This window comes from Hemiscyllium ocellatum, chromosome 14 (assembly GCF_020745735.1).
Source record: "Hemiscyllium ocellatum isolate sHemOce1 chromosome 14, sHemOce1.pat.X.cur, whole genome shotgun sequence".
Taxonomy (NCBI): domain Eukaryota; kingdom Metazoa; phylum Chordata; class Chondrichthyes; order Orectolobiformes; family Hemiscylliidae; genus Hemiscyllium; species Hemiscyllium ocellatum.
This window is the reverse complement of record NC_083414.1, coordinates 18,228,405-18,246,146: the sequence shown is the minus strand read 5'-3', so window position 1 is coordinate 18,246,146 and position 17,742 is coordinate 18,228,405. Positions and strand designations below refer to the sequence as shown.

The following is a 17,742-nucleotide window of genomic DNA, read 5'->3' as shown; positions in this document are numbered from 1 at the left end:
GGTGCTTGACCGTACATACCAAGTGTCCTGGCAGTACCACAGCAATGAAGAATGCCAGTTTGATCCAAGTTGCAGTAGATTAGATTACAAACAGTGTAGAAACAAGCCCTTCGGCCCACCAAGTCCACATCAACCTGCCGAAGCGCAACCCACCCAGAACCATTACCCTACACTTTTCCCTTCACCTAGCACTGTGGGCAATTTAGCATGGCCAATTCTCCTAACCTGTACATTTTTGGATTGTGGGAGGAAACCGGAGCACCCAGGGGAAACCCACGCACACACAGGGAGAATGTGCAAACTCTACACAGTCAGTCGCCTGAGTCAGGCAATGAACACGGATCTCTGGCGCTGTGAAGCAGCAGTGCTAACCACTGTGCCACCGTGCCTCCCGTAGTGTATTGTATTTTGGGAATTGTCCTCGCCTTGTTTCGATCTAGTGGATGGGAGAATGAGAAACATCATAAATGAGGTGAGTTTGCGTAAAATGAAGTACATGCACCCCTCATTACTCACTCTTATAAGTCTTGTCTCACCAATCAGCACTTATTTGGAAAGGGGACTTATTTTTTTGCTCTCAACATTGAGAATCTCCTTGCTGGCCATCTAATAATATCTTTTTCAAATTTTCTGTCAATACTTATACAAGGATAGAAAGATTCCATCCACATATGCCAGAGACCAATATTTTGTGTTTATGTTCACTTATTTTAGTGATGCAATTGAGTAAGATTCAAATAAAAGTAAACAGTTTACTGCGTTTTCAGTCTTTTTGTTTTAATTTGTCTGGGTCTAATCTTTGACTCTAGTTGGGTGTGTTTGCAGGTATAGAACAGTATTGACCTCAGTCATGATGATTGTTGAATCAAACTCCTACTTGTCACTTACTGAAACTTGTCCTTGAGGTTCACTGCCAAGTAATAACAAATAGGCATCCTGTTGGAGAATACAGGACTAACAATCAGGATGGTCTTGCAATGGGTGACTGTTCTCCAACAAGATACCGTGCAATTAGTTATGCCCTAGTTTTCTCATTTTCTGTCAATTATAGTCTTTGTCCAATACTTAGTGCTTGACACAGGGCCTTCATTTTACCAGCTAATAACTCATATGAATGGAATTCTTGTAATTTATTTAAAGCGATCAAAAATTATGCTGACAATAGCAATTTTAAACTTTACAATTTCTTTATGAAACTTCACCTTTAAGAATGGTTGGTGTTTCCATTAAATGACAAACTTTATTTTTCTCTTTAGTTATTTTTCAGTCTTCCAGGAGACGGACTTAATCCATAGAAGTCACATGACACCAGGTTTATAGCCCAATAGGTTTATTTGAAATTACAAGCTTTTGGAGCGCTGCTCCGTCATCAGGTTTAGTCCATAGTAGGGAACGAAAAGAGTCGGTGAATTATTGTCATCTATTCAGTAGTTACAGGGTGCACTTGATGGAAGAATATTGACTTAAACTCATCACTCTTATTCATCATTAAGGAAAATATTGCAGTGTGTTTTATTTGTAACTAGATTGAAATCTTGCTTCTCTTGACTTACCTTTTTGTTCCAGGAATCTTCACAGCCGATCAAAGCTTTAACATCCTTGTAGATCATGTTTCCATTCACTTTACCTGTATTGAGTTTCCAATCACTGCAAATGTACCACAGTTGCATGTTTTATCAATAATTGCCATGAATGTGGTCAACTCAGTTCCAAGCCTTGGCTAAACACAGCAGTGCATTCAAAAACTGAATCAATCTCTTTCATTGTATTCTGTCTTAATGTAGGATGAGTTGCTGAGCAAATAATTGTTCGGGCTGCAAGAGTATATTCATATTTAGAAATTTATAATCTCCTGATTCAAGAAAAATATTTATGGTTAAAGCTGTGCTTTTTTTTTAACTGTTTTTACTTCCTACTGGAACGTGAAAATGGAAGTGACCCAAATTAGTGAGAAGTGGTTAACATTTATCCACATGTTTATTTCATTACTGACAGCACAATGGAGGTTGCTGCCTTGCTAATTTGTTGCATTATATTTTTCTAGATGTAGTTCTAATTCAGTTGCATTAGTGAAACTTCTTGAAGTACTGTTTTAAAGTAATGTTCCAGGCTTGTTTAAAGAGAAAAATGGTTTCTCTGGTTTAAAATGCTTGCACTGTCAGCCACCAGTTGTACCTGTACACACCCTCCTCCCACGCCCTAGTGTGCCACAGGTGTTTCTCATGCACTGATAAAACCTGCTGTGATAGCACTGTTACCTACAAATTTAATTGTTGGATCCACTTATTACAACTGATGTGATCAAATCTTTATGTAATCACTTCTATAGGATGCAGAGGGTTTGCGAAAGTTGGTGATGCATTCTTTGGGTGGTGATTGGTAAATGCTTTAAAAACAGCTGCTGAAGTGAAACAGTCCTAATGGCAGTCTGATTCTATATATACAGGGATATTCATTTTTTTAAAATAATATTATTAACAGTGAAAAAGGGAAGGAAGTATTTTTAGTTGATTGAAAGTCTGTTCATCTATTCTTCTTCAAATGGAATCTGAGTTTTGAGCTACCTTGGTGAAGAATTGAATGCATTCATTAATTGTCTTGGATACAGGGTATTAAGGCCAGCTAGGAATCTCCAGTTTAATTAATTAATTAGTATCCAGGCTATTGACTTACACTAATTAGATTAGATTATTTGCAGTGTGGAAACAGGCCCTTCGGCCCAACAAGTCCACACCAACCTGCCAAAGCGCAACCCATCATTCCCCTACATTTACCCCTTTTACCTAAAAACTACGGGCAATTTAGCATGGCCAATTCACCTGACCTGCACATCTTTGGACTGTGGAACAAAACCGGAGCACCTGGAGAAAACTCACGCAGACACGAGGAGAATGTGCAAACTCCACACAGTCAGTTGCCTGAGTCAGGAATTGAACCCGGGTCTCTGGCGCTGTGAGGCAGCAGTGCTAACCACTGTGCCACCGTGCTGCCCACAATATAGTGCATTGTACATTTGTAGAACCCATTTAGTTCAAATATAGTCTGTACAATTTAGCTAGTGGAAGAATGATAATTCTGTAGAACACGATAGGCAACATCAAGTAGCAAAAGGTTTAATTTTTAAACATCTAGCTATTGGGTTGTATTTATAATATAACAATTATAACAAACTCAGGAGACTTAAACTTCTTGGTCTAGTGGTTCCCTGAGACAGTCATGTTTTAGAAGGCACTTAATGCCAGGTAATGGGCATCATCAGGAAGGGAAACGATTGCTGAGCTATTGTGTGTGTATATTAGCGGAGTGCAAATTAAAGCTTGTACATCAGATTCCTGAGGGATTTCTTGTGCTACTTATCTGAGTTTTGTTTTTAATTGAAGATGTGATTGATACCTGCACCCTCAATGTAAAATAGTTTTTGAATCCATATGATTTGATCTTTTGACATAGCAACATCAATTTTGTAGGCAATTAAAGCTAACAGCCCTCACTGTGACCTGTAGATATGTGTTCTAAGTTACTCTGCCCTGTACAGGCTGCACTACCAGCAGTACTTCACACGTTGACTCCACTTTGAAAAAGTTATGTTGTTTCTCTGTCTGATGAGACCAAATGATAACTGCAAAATACTACACCTTTTTTTTAAAAAAGTCTATACTTGTTACTCAATGCCAAATGAATATTGTTAGCATCACTGTCTCTGCCAACTTTGTGTAGGATTTAAGAGACTGCTGCATTTGATGTAGACATCACTTACTCACAGAGACCTATTCTCTTGGGGTATTTTTAAAAATGGATGTTTTAATTTTATATCTCATACTTTTTTTTGTAGGTTTGAGAGCACAGTTCAGACAAGCAAACTGCAGGATTTTGTGAGCCGTAGCAAGATGGCAAGATGTCGTAGTCGCTTTGTCTGCCCAGTCATCTTGTACCATGGAAAGGTATGATTATTCTCTCTTTTTTGAGGTTGAGCTGATATATTAATTTAAAGCTTAGAAGGTTGGAACACACAGTGGTGGATTACTTTGTAACTTGAGCCTAATAAGCTTGGTTTGTAAGATACTTGATGGAAATTGGATCAACAGAGAAGAGTATAGATAAGTTGCAAAAGTGCAGAGATGGCAAGTGACAATGTTTTATAGTATTTAATTTAATTTGGCTTGAAATTAGAAGTGAACCAATGTATAGTTTTCTTTTTAGAAATGAGTAACCAAGTTTTCAGACAAAGTTTATTCCATGAACTACTTGACTTTTAAAATTGAAGTACTTGGGCATTCGTCATTGTCGTCTTCAGATATGGTCAGTTTCGATTATCACATAGAATACAAGAGGAGTGATTGCTATCGATGATAGACCAGTTCTTAACATTCAGTGCTCCATAAATTATTCTACACTGAACTACGTCTGCCACCTGTTACATGAAAGTCCACCTCAGCAGAGGGATGTGGGGTCTGGGTTATCTAATAATTCATGGTTATCAAACATGTTTTGCAAAGAAGCTATTGACACTGGTGGTGAAAGGTTCTGACTTATAATGTCAACTCCCCTTCTTGTCTGATGCAGCTTAACCTGCTGTACTTTTAATGGTGCTACTCTATCCACTCGTGATAAGAGGAAATGTAGTTTGTTACCAGATATGCTTCAATAGCTTGTAAATTCATGGTTAATTCTAAAGAATAAATAGAATAGGTTATTATACAGAATGGAAAATGGTGAGTAAAATAAAGTGGGGCTAGCCAAACTAAACTACTTTTCAACTAGAAAATAACTAATCAGGCATGATTCAAAGGGAATTTTGACTGGGGAAATACTAATGTACCTGACTTGAAGTTCTTGTATTTGAGGTTTCAAATACTAGGCAATGTGCTAAAAAGTAGAAAGTTAGCAATAAATAGTGAAATTGCAAAAAAGTAACAGACAAGGTGGGATAGATTTATTGGGAGTGCCTCCGAAATTTAAAAGAAATATCATTTGAGGAGTTAAACATTTATCTTATAACAAAAAAGATATTGAAGGATATAATGAGAAAGATTGAATGCAAACAGAAATATCGTTCTTGGATCTAATGGGATTTTACTTTCAAAAAGAAATTCTTAACTTTTGGTATTAGATTAGATTACTTAGTGTGGAAACAGGCCCTTCGGCCCAACAAGTCCATACCGACCCGCCGAAGCGCAACCCACCCGTACCCATACATTTACCCCTTACCTAACACTACGGGCAATTTAGCATGGCCAATTCACCTGACCTGCACATCTTTGGACTGTGGGAGGAAACCCACGCAGACAGGGGGAGAATGTGCAAACTCCACACAGTCAGTTGTCTGAGTCGGGAATTGAACCCAGGTCTCTGGCGCTGTGAGGCAACAGTGCTAACCACTGTGCCGTCCACCAACTTTTGGTATCTACTATCAGAATTTGCTCACCAGTCAGCTTCTCTGCTAAATGTTGGAGCTGTGCAACCTTAAAATAAAAGCCCTGGATTTTGCAGTAGTATTGATGGCAAAATTGTTGAATGTTTTCTCATTACTCTGCTGAAGCTGACAGCAATGTCTCGAATCTGCATATTAGATGCAGAAGTCCAAAAGCTGCTTTTGGTGATAATCTTCCCAGAGAGATAATGTTACTGGGTGAGTAATCCAGAATCCCAGGTTAATGTTCTGATACAGGATTTCAAATCCTGCCATGGCAGATGAATTAAATTCAGTAAAAGTCTGGAATAAAAAGCTGGCCCACTGGTGATTGTGTAACTATTGCTCTTGTCATAAAGACCTATTGGTTCATTAATATCCTTTAGGGAAGGAACCCTGCCATCTTTACCTGGTATGCCCTCTGGGCAATAAATGCTGGCCGAGCCAGTGACACCCACATCCCACAAATGCATTTCAAAAATCGGAATGCGATGTTATATCCCTATGTTGCAATCAATTTCATGTGAATTCTCTTTTTCACAACGTTCATCTCAGAATCAAACAAATGAGGTGTTCCTGAGCTTTTAATTGCATTATTTCATAACTACCGCTGAAAAATCTTTCTTATCCTGAGAAATGAATATTATAATTTCTAAAATGTTAGATTACAATCAAAATTCCACAGTTTTGAAAAGTCTAAGTACCTTCATTCCATGTTTGTGCCAATCATCATTTTTCACTCTCCAATGCAATAACGATGGAAGATGGTACTGCAGTTTCTTACCTTTGATATCTGAGAGAATACTTGAACGTGAATGTTTGCCTCCCCTTCTTGAAGACGCCACTGTTACTGGATATTTGAAGATTTCCTTTACTTGGTAACAAATTCAAACTAATATTTGGAAAGAAAGTTCCACCACAAATATGACTGCATCTTTGTGGGCAACTTTAGTGAAGCTCTGCAGTAAGCCCTGTTATTTTGCAGTTCATGGCCAAACTTACGGAATCAGTGAACATTGAGCAGAGTGCTGCAGGTGAGAATATGCTATATGTCTCCTTTTGGGGTGATGCTCTGGAAATCAGGCCCTGCTATTCCTGGAGTTGTCACAAAAGTTAGATTTTAAGAATACACAGAAGTTCCCAATTTACCTATCATTCAGATCCAGGTTTTCAGCACAAATCAGGTTTCTGTACTTGACAAGAATTACTACTTATTACAAATAAATAGATTCTAACTGCATATACATTTATATGAGCAGTTGATGTATAACTTGAATCCTCTTATAACTGCATGCATGTGTGCACACAGACTAACAAACTCAAACAGGAGAAAAAGGCATGGGCAGTGGTGCCTGTTCACAGGGCTTTCTGAGGTCGTCCTTTTGTCTTATCCAGGCATGCTGCTCCTTGATTCTCCTTCTCCAAATACTTTCAACTAGCATCATAGAATCTCTATAGTGTGGAAGCAGGCCATTCAGTGTATCGAGTCAACACCAACTCTCTGAAGAGCATCCTACCCAGTCCCACTCCCCTATCCTATCCCGGCATTGCCTATGGCTAATCACGCTAGCCTGCATATCCCTAGACGCTATGGGCAATTTAACATGGCCAATCCATCTAACCAGCATGTCTCTTGTCTGTGGGAGGAAACCGGACACCCGGAGGAAACCCACGCAGACACTGAGAGAATGTGCAAACTCCACACAGACAGCCGTCTCAGGGTGGAATCAAACTGAGAATCCTGGCACTGTAAAGCAGCAGTGCTAGCCACTGAACCACCGTGCCACCCACCTGTCTTTGCAGAAGTTACAGAATGACTGATTCACACTAATAAAGTCTCTGGCTTACTGGTTAAGAGTCACAGCTGACAGCAACTGCTGTGGGAAAAATAAACTTGCTTTCCTGGTGTAATGTCTCTTTCCTGTCCTTAAAAAAAACTTTGAGGCGATTTGATGGTTTCTCCCAAGCATTCATATTCCTGACTTGTTCAGATATCCAGGAGCCAGTTACATAGTTGTTGGCAGGCGGAAGACCTCTGTCATCAATAACTGGTCATTTATCCAAAGCTGTTTGTTGCCAGCCACAGCTCCATTTGTGCCCACCCCTTGGATCCATCTTGTCTGCAAACTAGTCTTCCACTATTTCTTTAACTATCTGCTGTCTGAACAAACAATGAGTGTCCGGTTACTTGTTTTTAAAAAGTGCAGCAGTCTGTTAACAGAGTGATAAAATTTAGAAACAGGCTCTTCAGCCAACCATGTCCATGTCAGCCAACAACCACTAATCTACACTAATCCCATTTTCCTGCACTTGGTTCATAGCCTGTTAAGCCCTTGCATTTGAAGTTCTCGTCCAGATACTAAAACGTGAGAGTACCTTGCTCCACTAACCTCTCAGGCACCACTGTCTACGTGACTCTTTCTATCACCCTTAGTGTGAATTTTCACCCAGAGGGTATAGAATTTTTTTTTTTACCAGATCTGGTCCAAACTGCTTACTTCTCACCTTAAACCTTTGCCCTTTGGTCTTAGACGCAAATGAAACTTTTACACCTTCACATGTGAAAGTTCTCTTCACAGGAGTGGTGTAGTCCTGTCCCTCCTCCAACCATATTTCAGTGACTGCAGCAATACGATATTCCCATGCTGTAAACATATCCTTAGTTTTTAAAATAGTTCTTTGTATTTTTTTATTGTGGACTGAAATAGGCATAGTCATAAAAGTCTACACAGAAAAAGGCTGTTTGACCCATTGAGTCTGTGCTGGTCAAAAATAACCCCAACCTATTGTAATCACATTTTGCAATACTTGGCCCATAACATTATATACCTTAACATTGCAGGTGTGCGTCTAAATATTTCTTGAATGTTATGAGGATTACAGGCAGAGTGTACCAAATTCCCATAATGCTCAGTTTAAAGAAAAAGCTTCCTCACATTTCCTGTAAATCTGCTGCCCTGTACCTTAACTTTACATCCTCTGGTCACTGATCCCTTCGAACAGGGGAAAATGCCCTTCCTGTCTATGCTCTTCATAATTTTATATATCTCAAACATGTCCTCCCTCGGTCTCCTCTACTCCAAGCACAGTAACCCTCCCGCGCCCCGCCCCCTCTGTTCGATCTCACTTCATAACTAAAGCTCTCCAGTCCAGACAACATTTTTCCTATAATGTGGTTTCCAGAACTGCACACAATACTCTAGCTGTGGCCTAACCGATGTTTTATACTGTTCTAGCAGAATCTGTTAAACTCTATGCTTTACAGAAAACTTAAAAAGCTACGGTCTTCATAACACAAATCTTTATTGCTTTGTTTTCATTCTCACTTTTATCAAAGGCCTCTATCCTCACTGGTTGAACTAAAACAAGTTAATGTGCTATTCTCTTTAGTGTGTGCTAACAGGTTTTTAAATTGAGTTATTTATTAAAGTATTGTTGATTTTCAGTTTCCAAAGTTTATCTTTTTTTCTCCTCCATTTGCAGCATATATGTCGGTCAGCAACCCTGGCTGGATGGGGGGAGTTGTATGGGCGCAGTGGATACAACTACTTATTCTCAGGTGAATAATGATTTAATTCTTTAAAAATACATGTATGTTCTGACCTTATTATAAAAGTAGTTATAGGAGTATAAATGATTTGAATGGTATAGAATATTCTTTGTTTTTCCCTCCAAAACTGAATGCTATGGACAAAGAGACCTGGCTGTAACTTCATTCTTCTGCCTTGGCTTGAATTGGGTTGATTTGGCATTGCATTAATGCTATTTGGCTGGAGGTCAGTGTTTGCTCTGCATGGAGCAGAACTAGGCTGTGCCAGTATAAGATTGAAGTCCTCCTTGCTTTCTGACAGGGGCATACGCATAGTCTTGCGTAATAATCGCAATGTTGAAATGGACTACTTTAGCCCAGTTGTCTATGCCATGTATTTTTGCTGTAGACGTATCGGAGCACTAGCTGATGATATATTATTTTCAAAATCTGATTTGTATGAGAAGTGAAGCTATTGTATTGAACCGTATGCATTATTTTCTGAAATTGTTTAAGTTTCATTGACCTGTTAAGTTGAGTGCAGTCTGAGTTTGGGGGGGGAAAAGAGAGCTTATATGAAGCTTCTGACAGTAATTGCTTAACTTAATCATGTATGCTTGTTTGTTTTCTCCTAGGAGGATCTGATGATGCAGGAGCAGAGTCTGATGAAGTGCCTGATGATTTTGCAGTACGGTAAGTGACTTACTTCATGTTTGGCCTAGAATAGACTGATATCACCAAAAACATGAACCTCGAGTATAGCCACAGTGTCTTGAATTCGTTTCTGTGTGATAGAATAGAATTTTCTATTTCTTGTTTTCCTCATTTGTGTTTTTTTGATTGCAGCTGATCTAATTGTTTAGAAACAAGGCTCATAAATATGTAAATTAGAAGCAGATGCTAATTGGCTGCTCTCGACTGCTCCACATTTCAACAAGATCATGACTGACCTGGTTACTCCACATTTCTGTCTACCCACGATCATGTTTATGCCCTCCTTGCTTATCAAAAATTTAACTGACTCTGCTTCCATCGCCTTTTTGAGGAAGAGAGTTTCAAAGGCAGTCAGCTCTCTGTATTATCTCCTTCCCTCTGTATTAAATGGGTGCCCCCTAGTTGTAAAATCTTCAAGAAGAGGAAAGGCCCTTCTTTCCACATGCTGCTTGTCAAGGCCCCTCAGCAGATTAGATATTCAATCAAGTTGTCTCTTATGCTTCTAAGGTTCAGCAGTAGATACAAGTCTATCCTGTCCAAACTTCCCTCCAACACAACGTTCCCATTCCATTGACCTAGTAAACCTTCTCTGAACTGCTTCCCATGATTTACATCTTCCCTTAAATAAGGAAACTCAAGGTATGGTCTTATCACTGTCCTGTATGACTGAAACATGACATCCTTACTTTGGTATTCAATTTCCCTTGCAATGGCTGATTAGAATTTTATTAGCTTTCTTGATTACTTGCTATTCCTGAATACTAACATATTGCAATTCTTACATAATTCAAAGATCTGCAATCTCTCACCATTTTAGATAATGCTTTTTCATTCTTTCCACCAAAATGGGCAATTTCATATTTCCCCACATCACATTGGATTTGCCAGATGTTTTGTCTGCACGTTTTGGCTATCTTCTGTAGTCTTCTTTCTAGATTCCATAAATGGTGACTTGTATAATGTAGAAAGGGAACCTAGGACAATGCAAATACATTTATCTGTGAATGTTGGCTTTATGGTTCCTAGAAAAGTTCTGACAAACCTTTTTTTAAAAAATCTAGGGGGATCAGCAGTGCATTCTTATTAATGGTACATTTAATCATGCTAGAGTTATTTCTCTCAAATCCAAATTGAATGAACACCAGGACTGTATAGCCCCAGTACAAAAACAATGTGTCTTTCTATCAGTATGTGACCCGTACTTTGAAGGAATGATGCACTACAAAGAATGAGTGAGTAGAATATCAAATATTGGAGCTCAATCGTAAATTGTCTTCTCAGAAATATCTGGGCTTATGCTTTCTTAGTTAGTGTACATCTGTGGAGAATTTTAGCTGAAGAAGATATGAGATCTTTTTGTTCTGACCTTGCTTCCTTTCTTTTTGACTATTCCAGGAATGGTGATTCACAGTTGTTTGATAAAGTCAGGGGTCATGATATAAAACTGCTGCGCTATCTTTCTGTTCGTTACATCTGTGATCTGATGGTAGAGAAGAAGAAAGTTAAGTTTGGGCTGAAGTAAGTGGTTTCTGAAATTATAAAGAGGAGTAGGCCATTTAATTATTCGAGCCTTATCCACCATCTAACATGATCATGGCAGATCTAATACTTCAGTGTCTTTTACATACGCCCCATTCCTATAACCCTGTATGCCACTGTTAAGAAGAAATCTATCAATCTCCACCTTACACAAATGCAAGCACTTAGCTTTCATAGCCCTCTGTGGTAAAGAGTTCCATAAGTCCCCTACCCTCTGCATAAAATAATTTGTCCTCACTTAGGCCTTAAGTGGTATCTCCCTTATTTTAAAATTGGGTCCCTGGTTCTATACTGTGGAACCAGGGAGGCTGGTACAGGAACATTGGGCCAAATGGCTTCCTTCTGTGCCATAACACTTCTGTGATTCTGAAACATCCTACTTGCATCTCTGCTGCTAAGTAGTTGGTAAGTTTCTGTGAGACCGCTAAGTATTCTTTGAAACTCTAGAAAATACAGACCCAATTTGCCCGATCTTTTTTTCATAGAGCAGTCCTGCCTGATGCCTTGATAACGCTACAGATGTACGTGAGGAAGAGGCATATTAACAGTTATAAAACAAGGAACTCTGAGGGAGGAATGTGATAAATATCCGACTATCATGTATAATCAAGGTTATAATTTGCCTTTATGATCTGAATGCTCAACAATTCAGGAATGTCTCAATGTTTATAATGCCTATGAATACTTCCTCCCAGACTTGTTTATTCCTCCCCAAGTAAAATGTTCTTATTAATGCCTAATCATGAGCTAGCAACCCAGAGGTTGAGAGTTCAAAACTCATTGATGCAAGTTGTGAAATGAGTTCCATAAACCTGGTAATATGTGCTAGCAGGCAGCAGAAAAATGATGACAACGTCCTCAGCATTGCTATACATCCCACTGATTCACTTCAAGAAGAGGAGTTTCCACCATACTCTGTCTTTCCTATATGAGACTCTTGTCCCATCTTTGAATGCTAATATCTGCAGAATTTTGGATTGGCTGTAAATGCTGCTTTTGCATCATTGTATGCATCATAGGGAAAATATTCAGATAACTTTTAAAATTCTTGTAAAACAAGTCTCCACCATCATGTGAAGCATAAATGGCAGAGGTAATGGAGGTGATTACCATTCCTTAATGGTAATTAATTTTTTAAACATAACATTCCAGCTTCAATAAGAAACCACATAAATATTAGGGAAAAGAAGAAAAAAATGTAACCCACATGTTACTCTATCTTTTTCCCTTTACTATGGTGACGTGTCAGCTTTACATAAATATTTCTTGAAAATGCTTTGAATAATCGAGGCTGAAATGGACACTTGGTGTATCATATGTCTAAATTGCTTCTGCTTTGTTTTCATTGTTTGAATCTAATGTATTTTCTGACATGTTCTTAGTTCTATAATATCTCAAATTGTAGCATTTTGATTTGATTTAATTTATTGTCACATACCTAGGTACAGTGAAAATGTTTGCATGCAGTACAGGCAGATCATTCCATACAAAGTGCATTAGGGTAATAGAACAGAGTGAAGAATTCAGTGTTACGGCTGCGGAGAAGGTACACAGAGTGAGATCAACATTAAATTTAAAATCTGAGGGATCCATTCAGAAGCCTAGAAACAGTGGAGTAGAAGCTGGTCTTGAAACTATTTGTATGTGTATATAAACCTTTTATATATTTTACCTGATGGAAGAGGATGGAACAGAGTAGAACTGGGGTAGAAGGGGTCTTTGATTATGGTGTTTGCTTTCCTGAGGCAGTGGGAAGTATAGATGAAGTCAGTCAATAAGATGCTGGTTTGCATGATGGATTGGGCTGTGTTCGTGGCTCTCTAGTGCTTTCAAACATTTCTATAATTGCCAGATTTCACCATTCATGATATTATAATCTTACTGTTGTGCATATGTATGTTTTGAAACAAAACATGCAATCTCCATCTAAAGTCTCAGATTCTGTATTCACGGTTTTGCACTTTCCAGAATGTATTCCAGCTTTATCTGACTGCTTGGTCAAGGCATGAAGAGAGCAGGTGTGCATTATCAATCTCAATAGTTGTATTCTATGGGTATTTCATTCTCAAATGCATAACATGAAATCTTCATTCACATAGAATTAGCCTGTACAGAAATAGGCCTTTTATTTATGCTCCACTTGAGATTCTTCCAAACTTCCTGTTTCTAACTTTATTAGTAACCATCTGTTCTTTTCCATTTTATGTGCTTATCACAACATGTCTATATGTCAAAGTGAATCCCACGTGCTCAAGTGCAATTCGTGGTTTTTCAACATAGTATAAATGTAAGTGAAAGACATAAATGAGTTCCTGAATCACCCCCTCATGTCTCATTAAAATTTTAAACCTGTATCATACTGTGTTGGGCTCCAATAGCAAATAGAATTTGATAGTTATCAGGGCATGCTCATGTTTGGTGGCAGATGTGGGTATTTTGAATTCAAGCATTGAAAGTTTGAAAATAGTCTATGTCCCACTTTAATTTGCTCAATCATGTCAATTAAACTCCTTGCAGATGACACCAAAATTGGAGATGTAGTGGACAGAAAAGAAGGTCACCTCCATACAATGGGATTTTGATCAGATAGGCCAATGGACTGAGGGGTGGCAGATGGAGTTTAATTTAGATAAATGTGATGTGCTACATTTTAGAAAGATAAATCAAGCCAAGACTTATACACTTAATGGTAAGGTCCTGAGGAGTGGTGTTGAACAAAGAGACCTTGAAGTGCAGGTTCATAGTTCCTTGAAAGTGGAGTCACAGGTAGATAGCAAAGTGAAGAAGGCGTTTGATAAGCCTCCTTTTATTGATCAGAGCGCTGAGTATTGGAGTTAGGAGGTCTTTGTTGCGGCTGCAACATTAGTTATGCCACTTTTGGAATATTGCATGCAATTCTTGTCTTCTTGCTTTAGGAAGGATGTTGTGAAACTTGAAAGGGTTCAGAAAAGATTTACAAGGATGTTGCTAGGTTGGCAGGTTTGAGCTATAGGGAGAGGCTGAATAGGTAAGGCCTGTTTTTCCCAGTGTTGAAGGTTGAGGGGTGACCTTAGTGGTTTATAAAATTGAGGGGCATGGATGTGGTAAATACACAAAGTCTTTTCCCTAGGGTGGAGGAGTCCAAAACGAGTGGGCATAGGTTTAGGGTAAGAGGGGGAAGATCTAAAAGAGACATAAGGGTCACCTTCATACAGAGGGTAGTACGTGCAAGGGATGAGCTGCCAAAGGAAGTGGTGGAGGCTGGTATAATTACAATATTTCAAAGGTATTTGGATCCTTGTAAATCTTTTGTGAACCCTTTCAAGTTTCACGACGTCTTTCTGATAGGAAGGAGACCAGAATTGCACGCAATATTTGAAATGTGGCCTAACCACTGTCTTGTAGAGCTGCAACATGATCTCTCATCTCCTGTACTCAATACTTTCTCTGGATTCTCGTTATCTCATTTCTGAAGACTTCCCATTTTCCAACCGTCCTTTTACCTGCGAACATCTGCCCCCAATCAGCTTTTGAAAATTCTTGCCTAATACCGTCAAAATTGGCTTTTCTCCAATTTAGAATTTCAACTTTTAGATCTGGTCTATCATTTTCCAATATTATTTTAAATCTGATGTCCTGTTCCCTCTTCAAATTAATGTATCAATTACTAAAGACATCATTGTTGAGATGCAACAGTACTTCATGCAGAGAAAGTTGTAGATCCTCCAAGTCAGAAGTATTGTTAGGTAATATAGTTCAAATACATTAATTCAGCGCAGATTTGGTCAATTGAGTTGGGAAACCAAAGTTTGCACTGGAGCGTGTCCCTGTTCTTTTCTCTAGTCTTAACATTCATCTTGTATCAGTGATGCCTTCAGGAAGTCTGTGCTGCAGAGATTTAAATTAAACAAATGTTTTTGAATATGAATTTGAGCTTCTCTTTGCCAACTGTACAGTATTCATCTGTGAAACATTAGGTGCATTTGTGGTTGGGGTTTTAAAAGGGAAGTGAAACTAACTTTTTTTTTTAAAAGAAAATGCCAGTGAATTATTTTTAGCAATGTTTTGAAGCCTTGGCTAAGTTAACTTTTAACGGATATTGCACTTTGATATGCAACTAGTGTATAGTTTCCTTCAGTTTTTTTTCCTTGCAATTTTACCTTCCACTTCAACATGGCTTACACAACCTTTTAGAACAAACTTTTCTCCTCCCAGTTTCTTTCCCTTTCACTTGAAAATTCTGCTCTTGACCTTTTGTACTCACTGATGTAATGTGTCTAAAAGATATCTCATTGATACTATGAAACAGCAAAGACTCTCAACAGTAGAAATAGATCTCCACTGTTTTGGTGTGATTAGATTGAGGCATTGACCGTTCTGCAGCCAGAATTTGAACCCAAACTGAACAGTTAAGATGGATTTTGACTGCTGTCAGCTGCCTAAAATGGTCTCAAGTGAATTGAATTATGGTCATGAGCTTGTAGAAAAGGAATAATGCTTAGGAGTCACATGGCATCTGCTGCGCAAAATTGGAATGCAGTTGGCGGACTTCAATGCAGTCTGTCAGTACCCAGTGGGACCCAGTTGTCTTTTACCTGGAAGTGCTTGATACTATCAAAGGAAAACCAATGTTTTGGTCACTCTTTTTCATTGAATCTCTTTATGCTTATTATATAAATGCAATAAAAATACAAAATTTTGTAAATAACGGTCTGTCTTCCCCTTGTTCAGTGTGACCTCATCTGAGAAGGTGGACAAAGCTCAAAGATATGCAGATTTCACTTTGTTATCTATACCATACCCAGGTAAACACTTCACAGCAGCATTGGATAAACAGAGGAATCTCGATTATCTGAAGGACATAGGCGGGGTGTATTTCATTCAGTTAATCGAATTCCAGATAATCTAATGTCGGATAACATAGTTTAGCCAAGCATCGAGACCTTGCGATCCTGTCAGATAATCCGATATTTGGATAATTGAATGCCGGATAATCGAGGGTTCCTCTAATCAAATCATTGGTCCTTTTTTTAAAAAATAGACTTTCTAAATAATTAAAATAAATAATGTCTTGCTTTATCTTGTATAAAGACAACAATGAAATTAGGCAACTTTTATAGTGTGGAAGCAGGCCCTTCGGCCCAACAAGTCCACACCGACCCTCTGAAGAGCAACCCACCCAAACCCATCCCCCCACACCTAACACTACGGGCAATTTAGCATGGCTAGTTCACCTAACCTGCACATTTTTGGACTGTGGGGGGAAACTGGTGCACCCAGAGGAAACCCATGCAAACACTGGGAGAATGTGCTCGCTCCACTCAGACAGTTACCTGAGGCGGGAATTGAACCCGGGTCTCTGGCACTGTGAGGCAGCAGTGCTAACCACTGTGCCATCCATTCTACCAAAAGAAAGTGAGCACATGTTGATATTTAATGTCCTGTCTGTCAAACTATGCTGTAATTTTTTTTTTATCACTTTCCTTTTTTTTTGTTGCGTTGGTTTCTCTAGGCTTAAACCATGTTCATTTTGAGTTAACTATATGACAAAGAAGTGATGCCTTGTGCATCACAGTTGCATCTTTCTTAGTAGATATGGATAAAATGAAATACTTCTGGTTTTTTTTTTTGAAAAAATCTTTTTTTTTACTTTAAAAGATGTGACCAATGTTTGTGGGAAATTCTGTGTGAATATTTCCCAAATATTAGATTAGGAAATGATTGATTGTCTATAGACATTCAGTATTTGGCTGCAAAAGAAATTCCATTTATACCAAGTGATGGAAGACCAACCTTATTTTCATTTCAAGTTCACATTTCAATTGTTTACAAAGTAATGAGCTCACCCACAAGTTCTCCCAATTTATCATTTATGTAATTGTATTTAGGCTGTGAAGATGGACGTGAAGAAAGACTTGTCCCATAGGTTTAATGTATAAGGGGAAAGGTGATCTGTAAGGCACGTTTTTTGCACAGATCTTAAAAGCAGGTACGATAACAATGTTTAGGCATTCGCACAACCACATTCATCTTTGGGGAATGAAAGTATATAGGCCATGTGCAAGCAGATGAGATTAGTTTAGAATGGCATCATGGTTAGTGCAGACATGGTGGGCCAGAGGGCCTGTTCCAGTGCTGTATTGTTCTACGTTCTGTTTTATCTATTCATAGTCACTATCTCAGGATATCCCCACAGCCCTTTACAGTCAATAAATTACAGTTGTAATGTTAGTCAAAGGGTAAATATTGTTCAGTGTGCAATGGAGGCATTGTTATACCAGCAGTTACATTGTTTTTCTGTCTGTAGGTTGTGAATTTTTTAAGGACTACAAGGATCGTGATTACACAGCTGAAGGGCTGGTGTTCAACTGGAACCAGGTAATTTACAGCTGATGGAGATATGAGTAGAAATTAGTGTTACTCACAACTTGTCATCAAGAACTAAAAGAGACCAGAAATAAATTGTAACAGTTTACAGATTAAGGTGTGAGTTTTGTGCGGCAGATTATAGATACCACTGATATTTTTTTATTGCACTTGTTTGTGAAATGGAAAGGTGTTCAGATACAAT

At 38.5% G+C, this 17,742-nt stretch overlaps 1 protein-coding gene across 5 annotated transcripts in view; it reads left to right on the top strand.

The window, feature by feature from the left end:
* mtmr14 (myotubularin related protein 14) overlaps positions 1-17,742 on the top strand; it is a 66,088-nt gene that overhangs the window by 11,095 nt on the left and 37,251 nt on the right. For 4 of the 5 annotated variants that reach the window (XM_060835425.1, XM_060835427.1, XM_060835424.1 and 1 more), the window contains exons 3-8: positions 3,833-3,941; positions 8,894-8,969; positions 9,575-9,632; positions 11,049-11,171; positions 15,903-15,976; positions 17,479-17,549. In XM_060835425.1, the coding sequence (XP_060691408.1) occupies positions 3,833-3,941; positions 8,894-8,969; positions 9,575-9,632; positions 11,049-11,171; positions 15,903-15,976; positions 17,479-17,549 (511 nt within the window). The remainder of the gene's footprint in view (positions 1-3,832; positions 3,942-8,893; positions 8,970-9,574; positions 9,633-11,048; positions 11,172-15,902; positions 15,977-17,478; positions 17,550-17,742) is intronic. The other variant, XM_060835426.1, reaches the window with a different exon arrangement.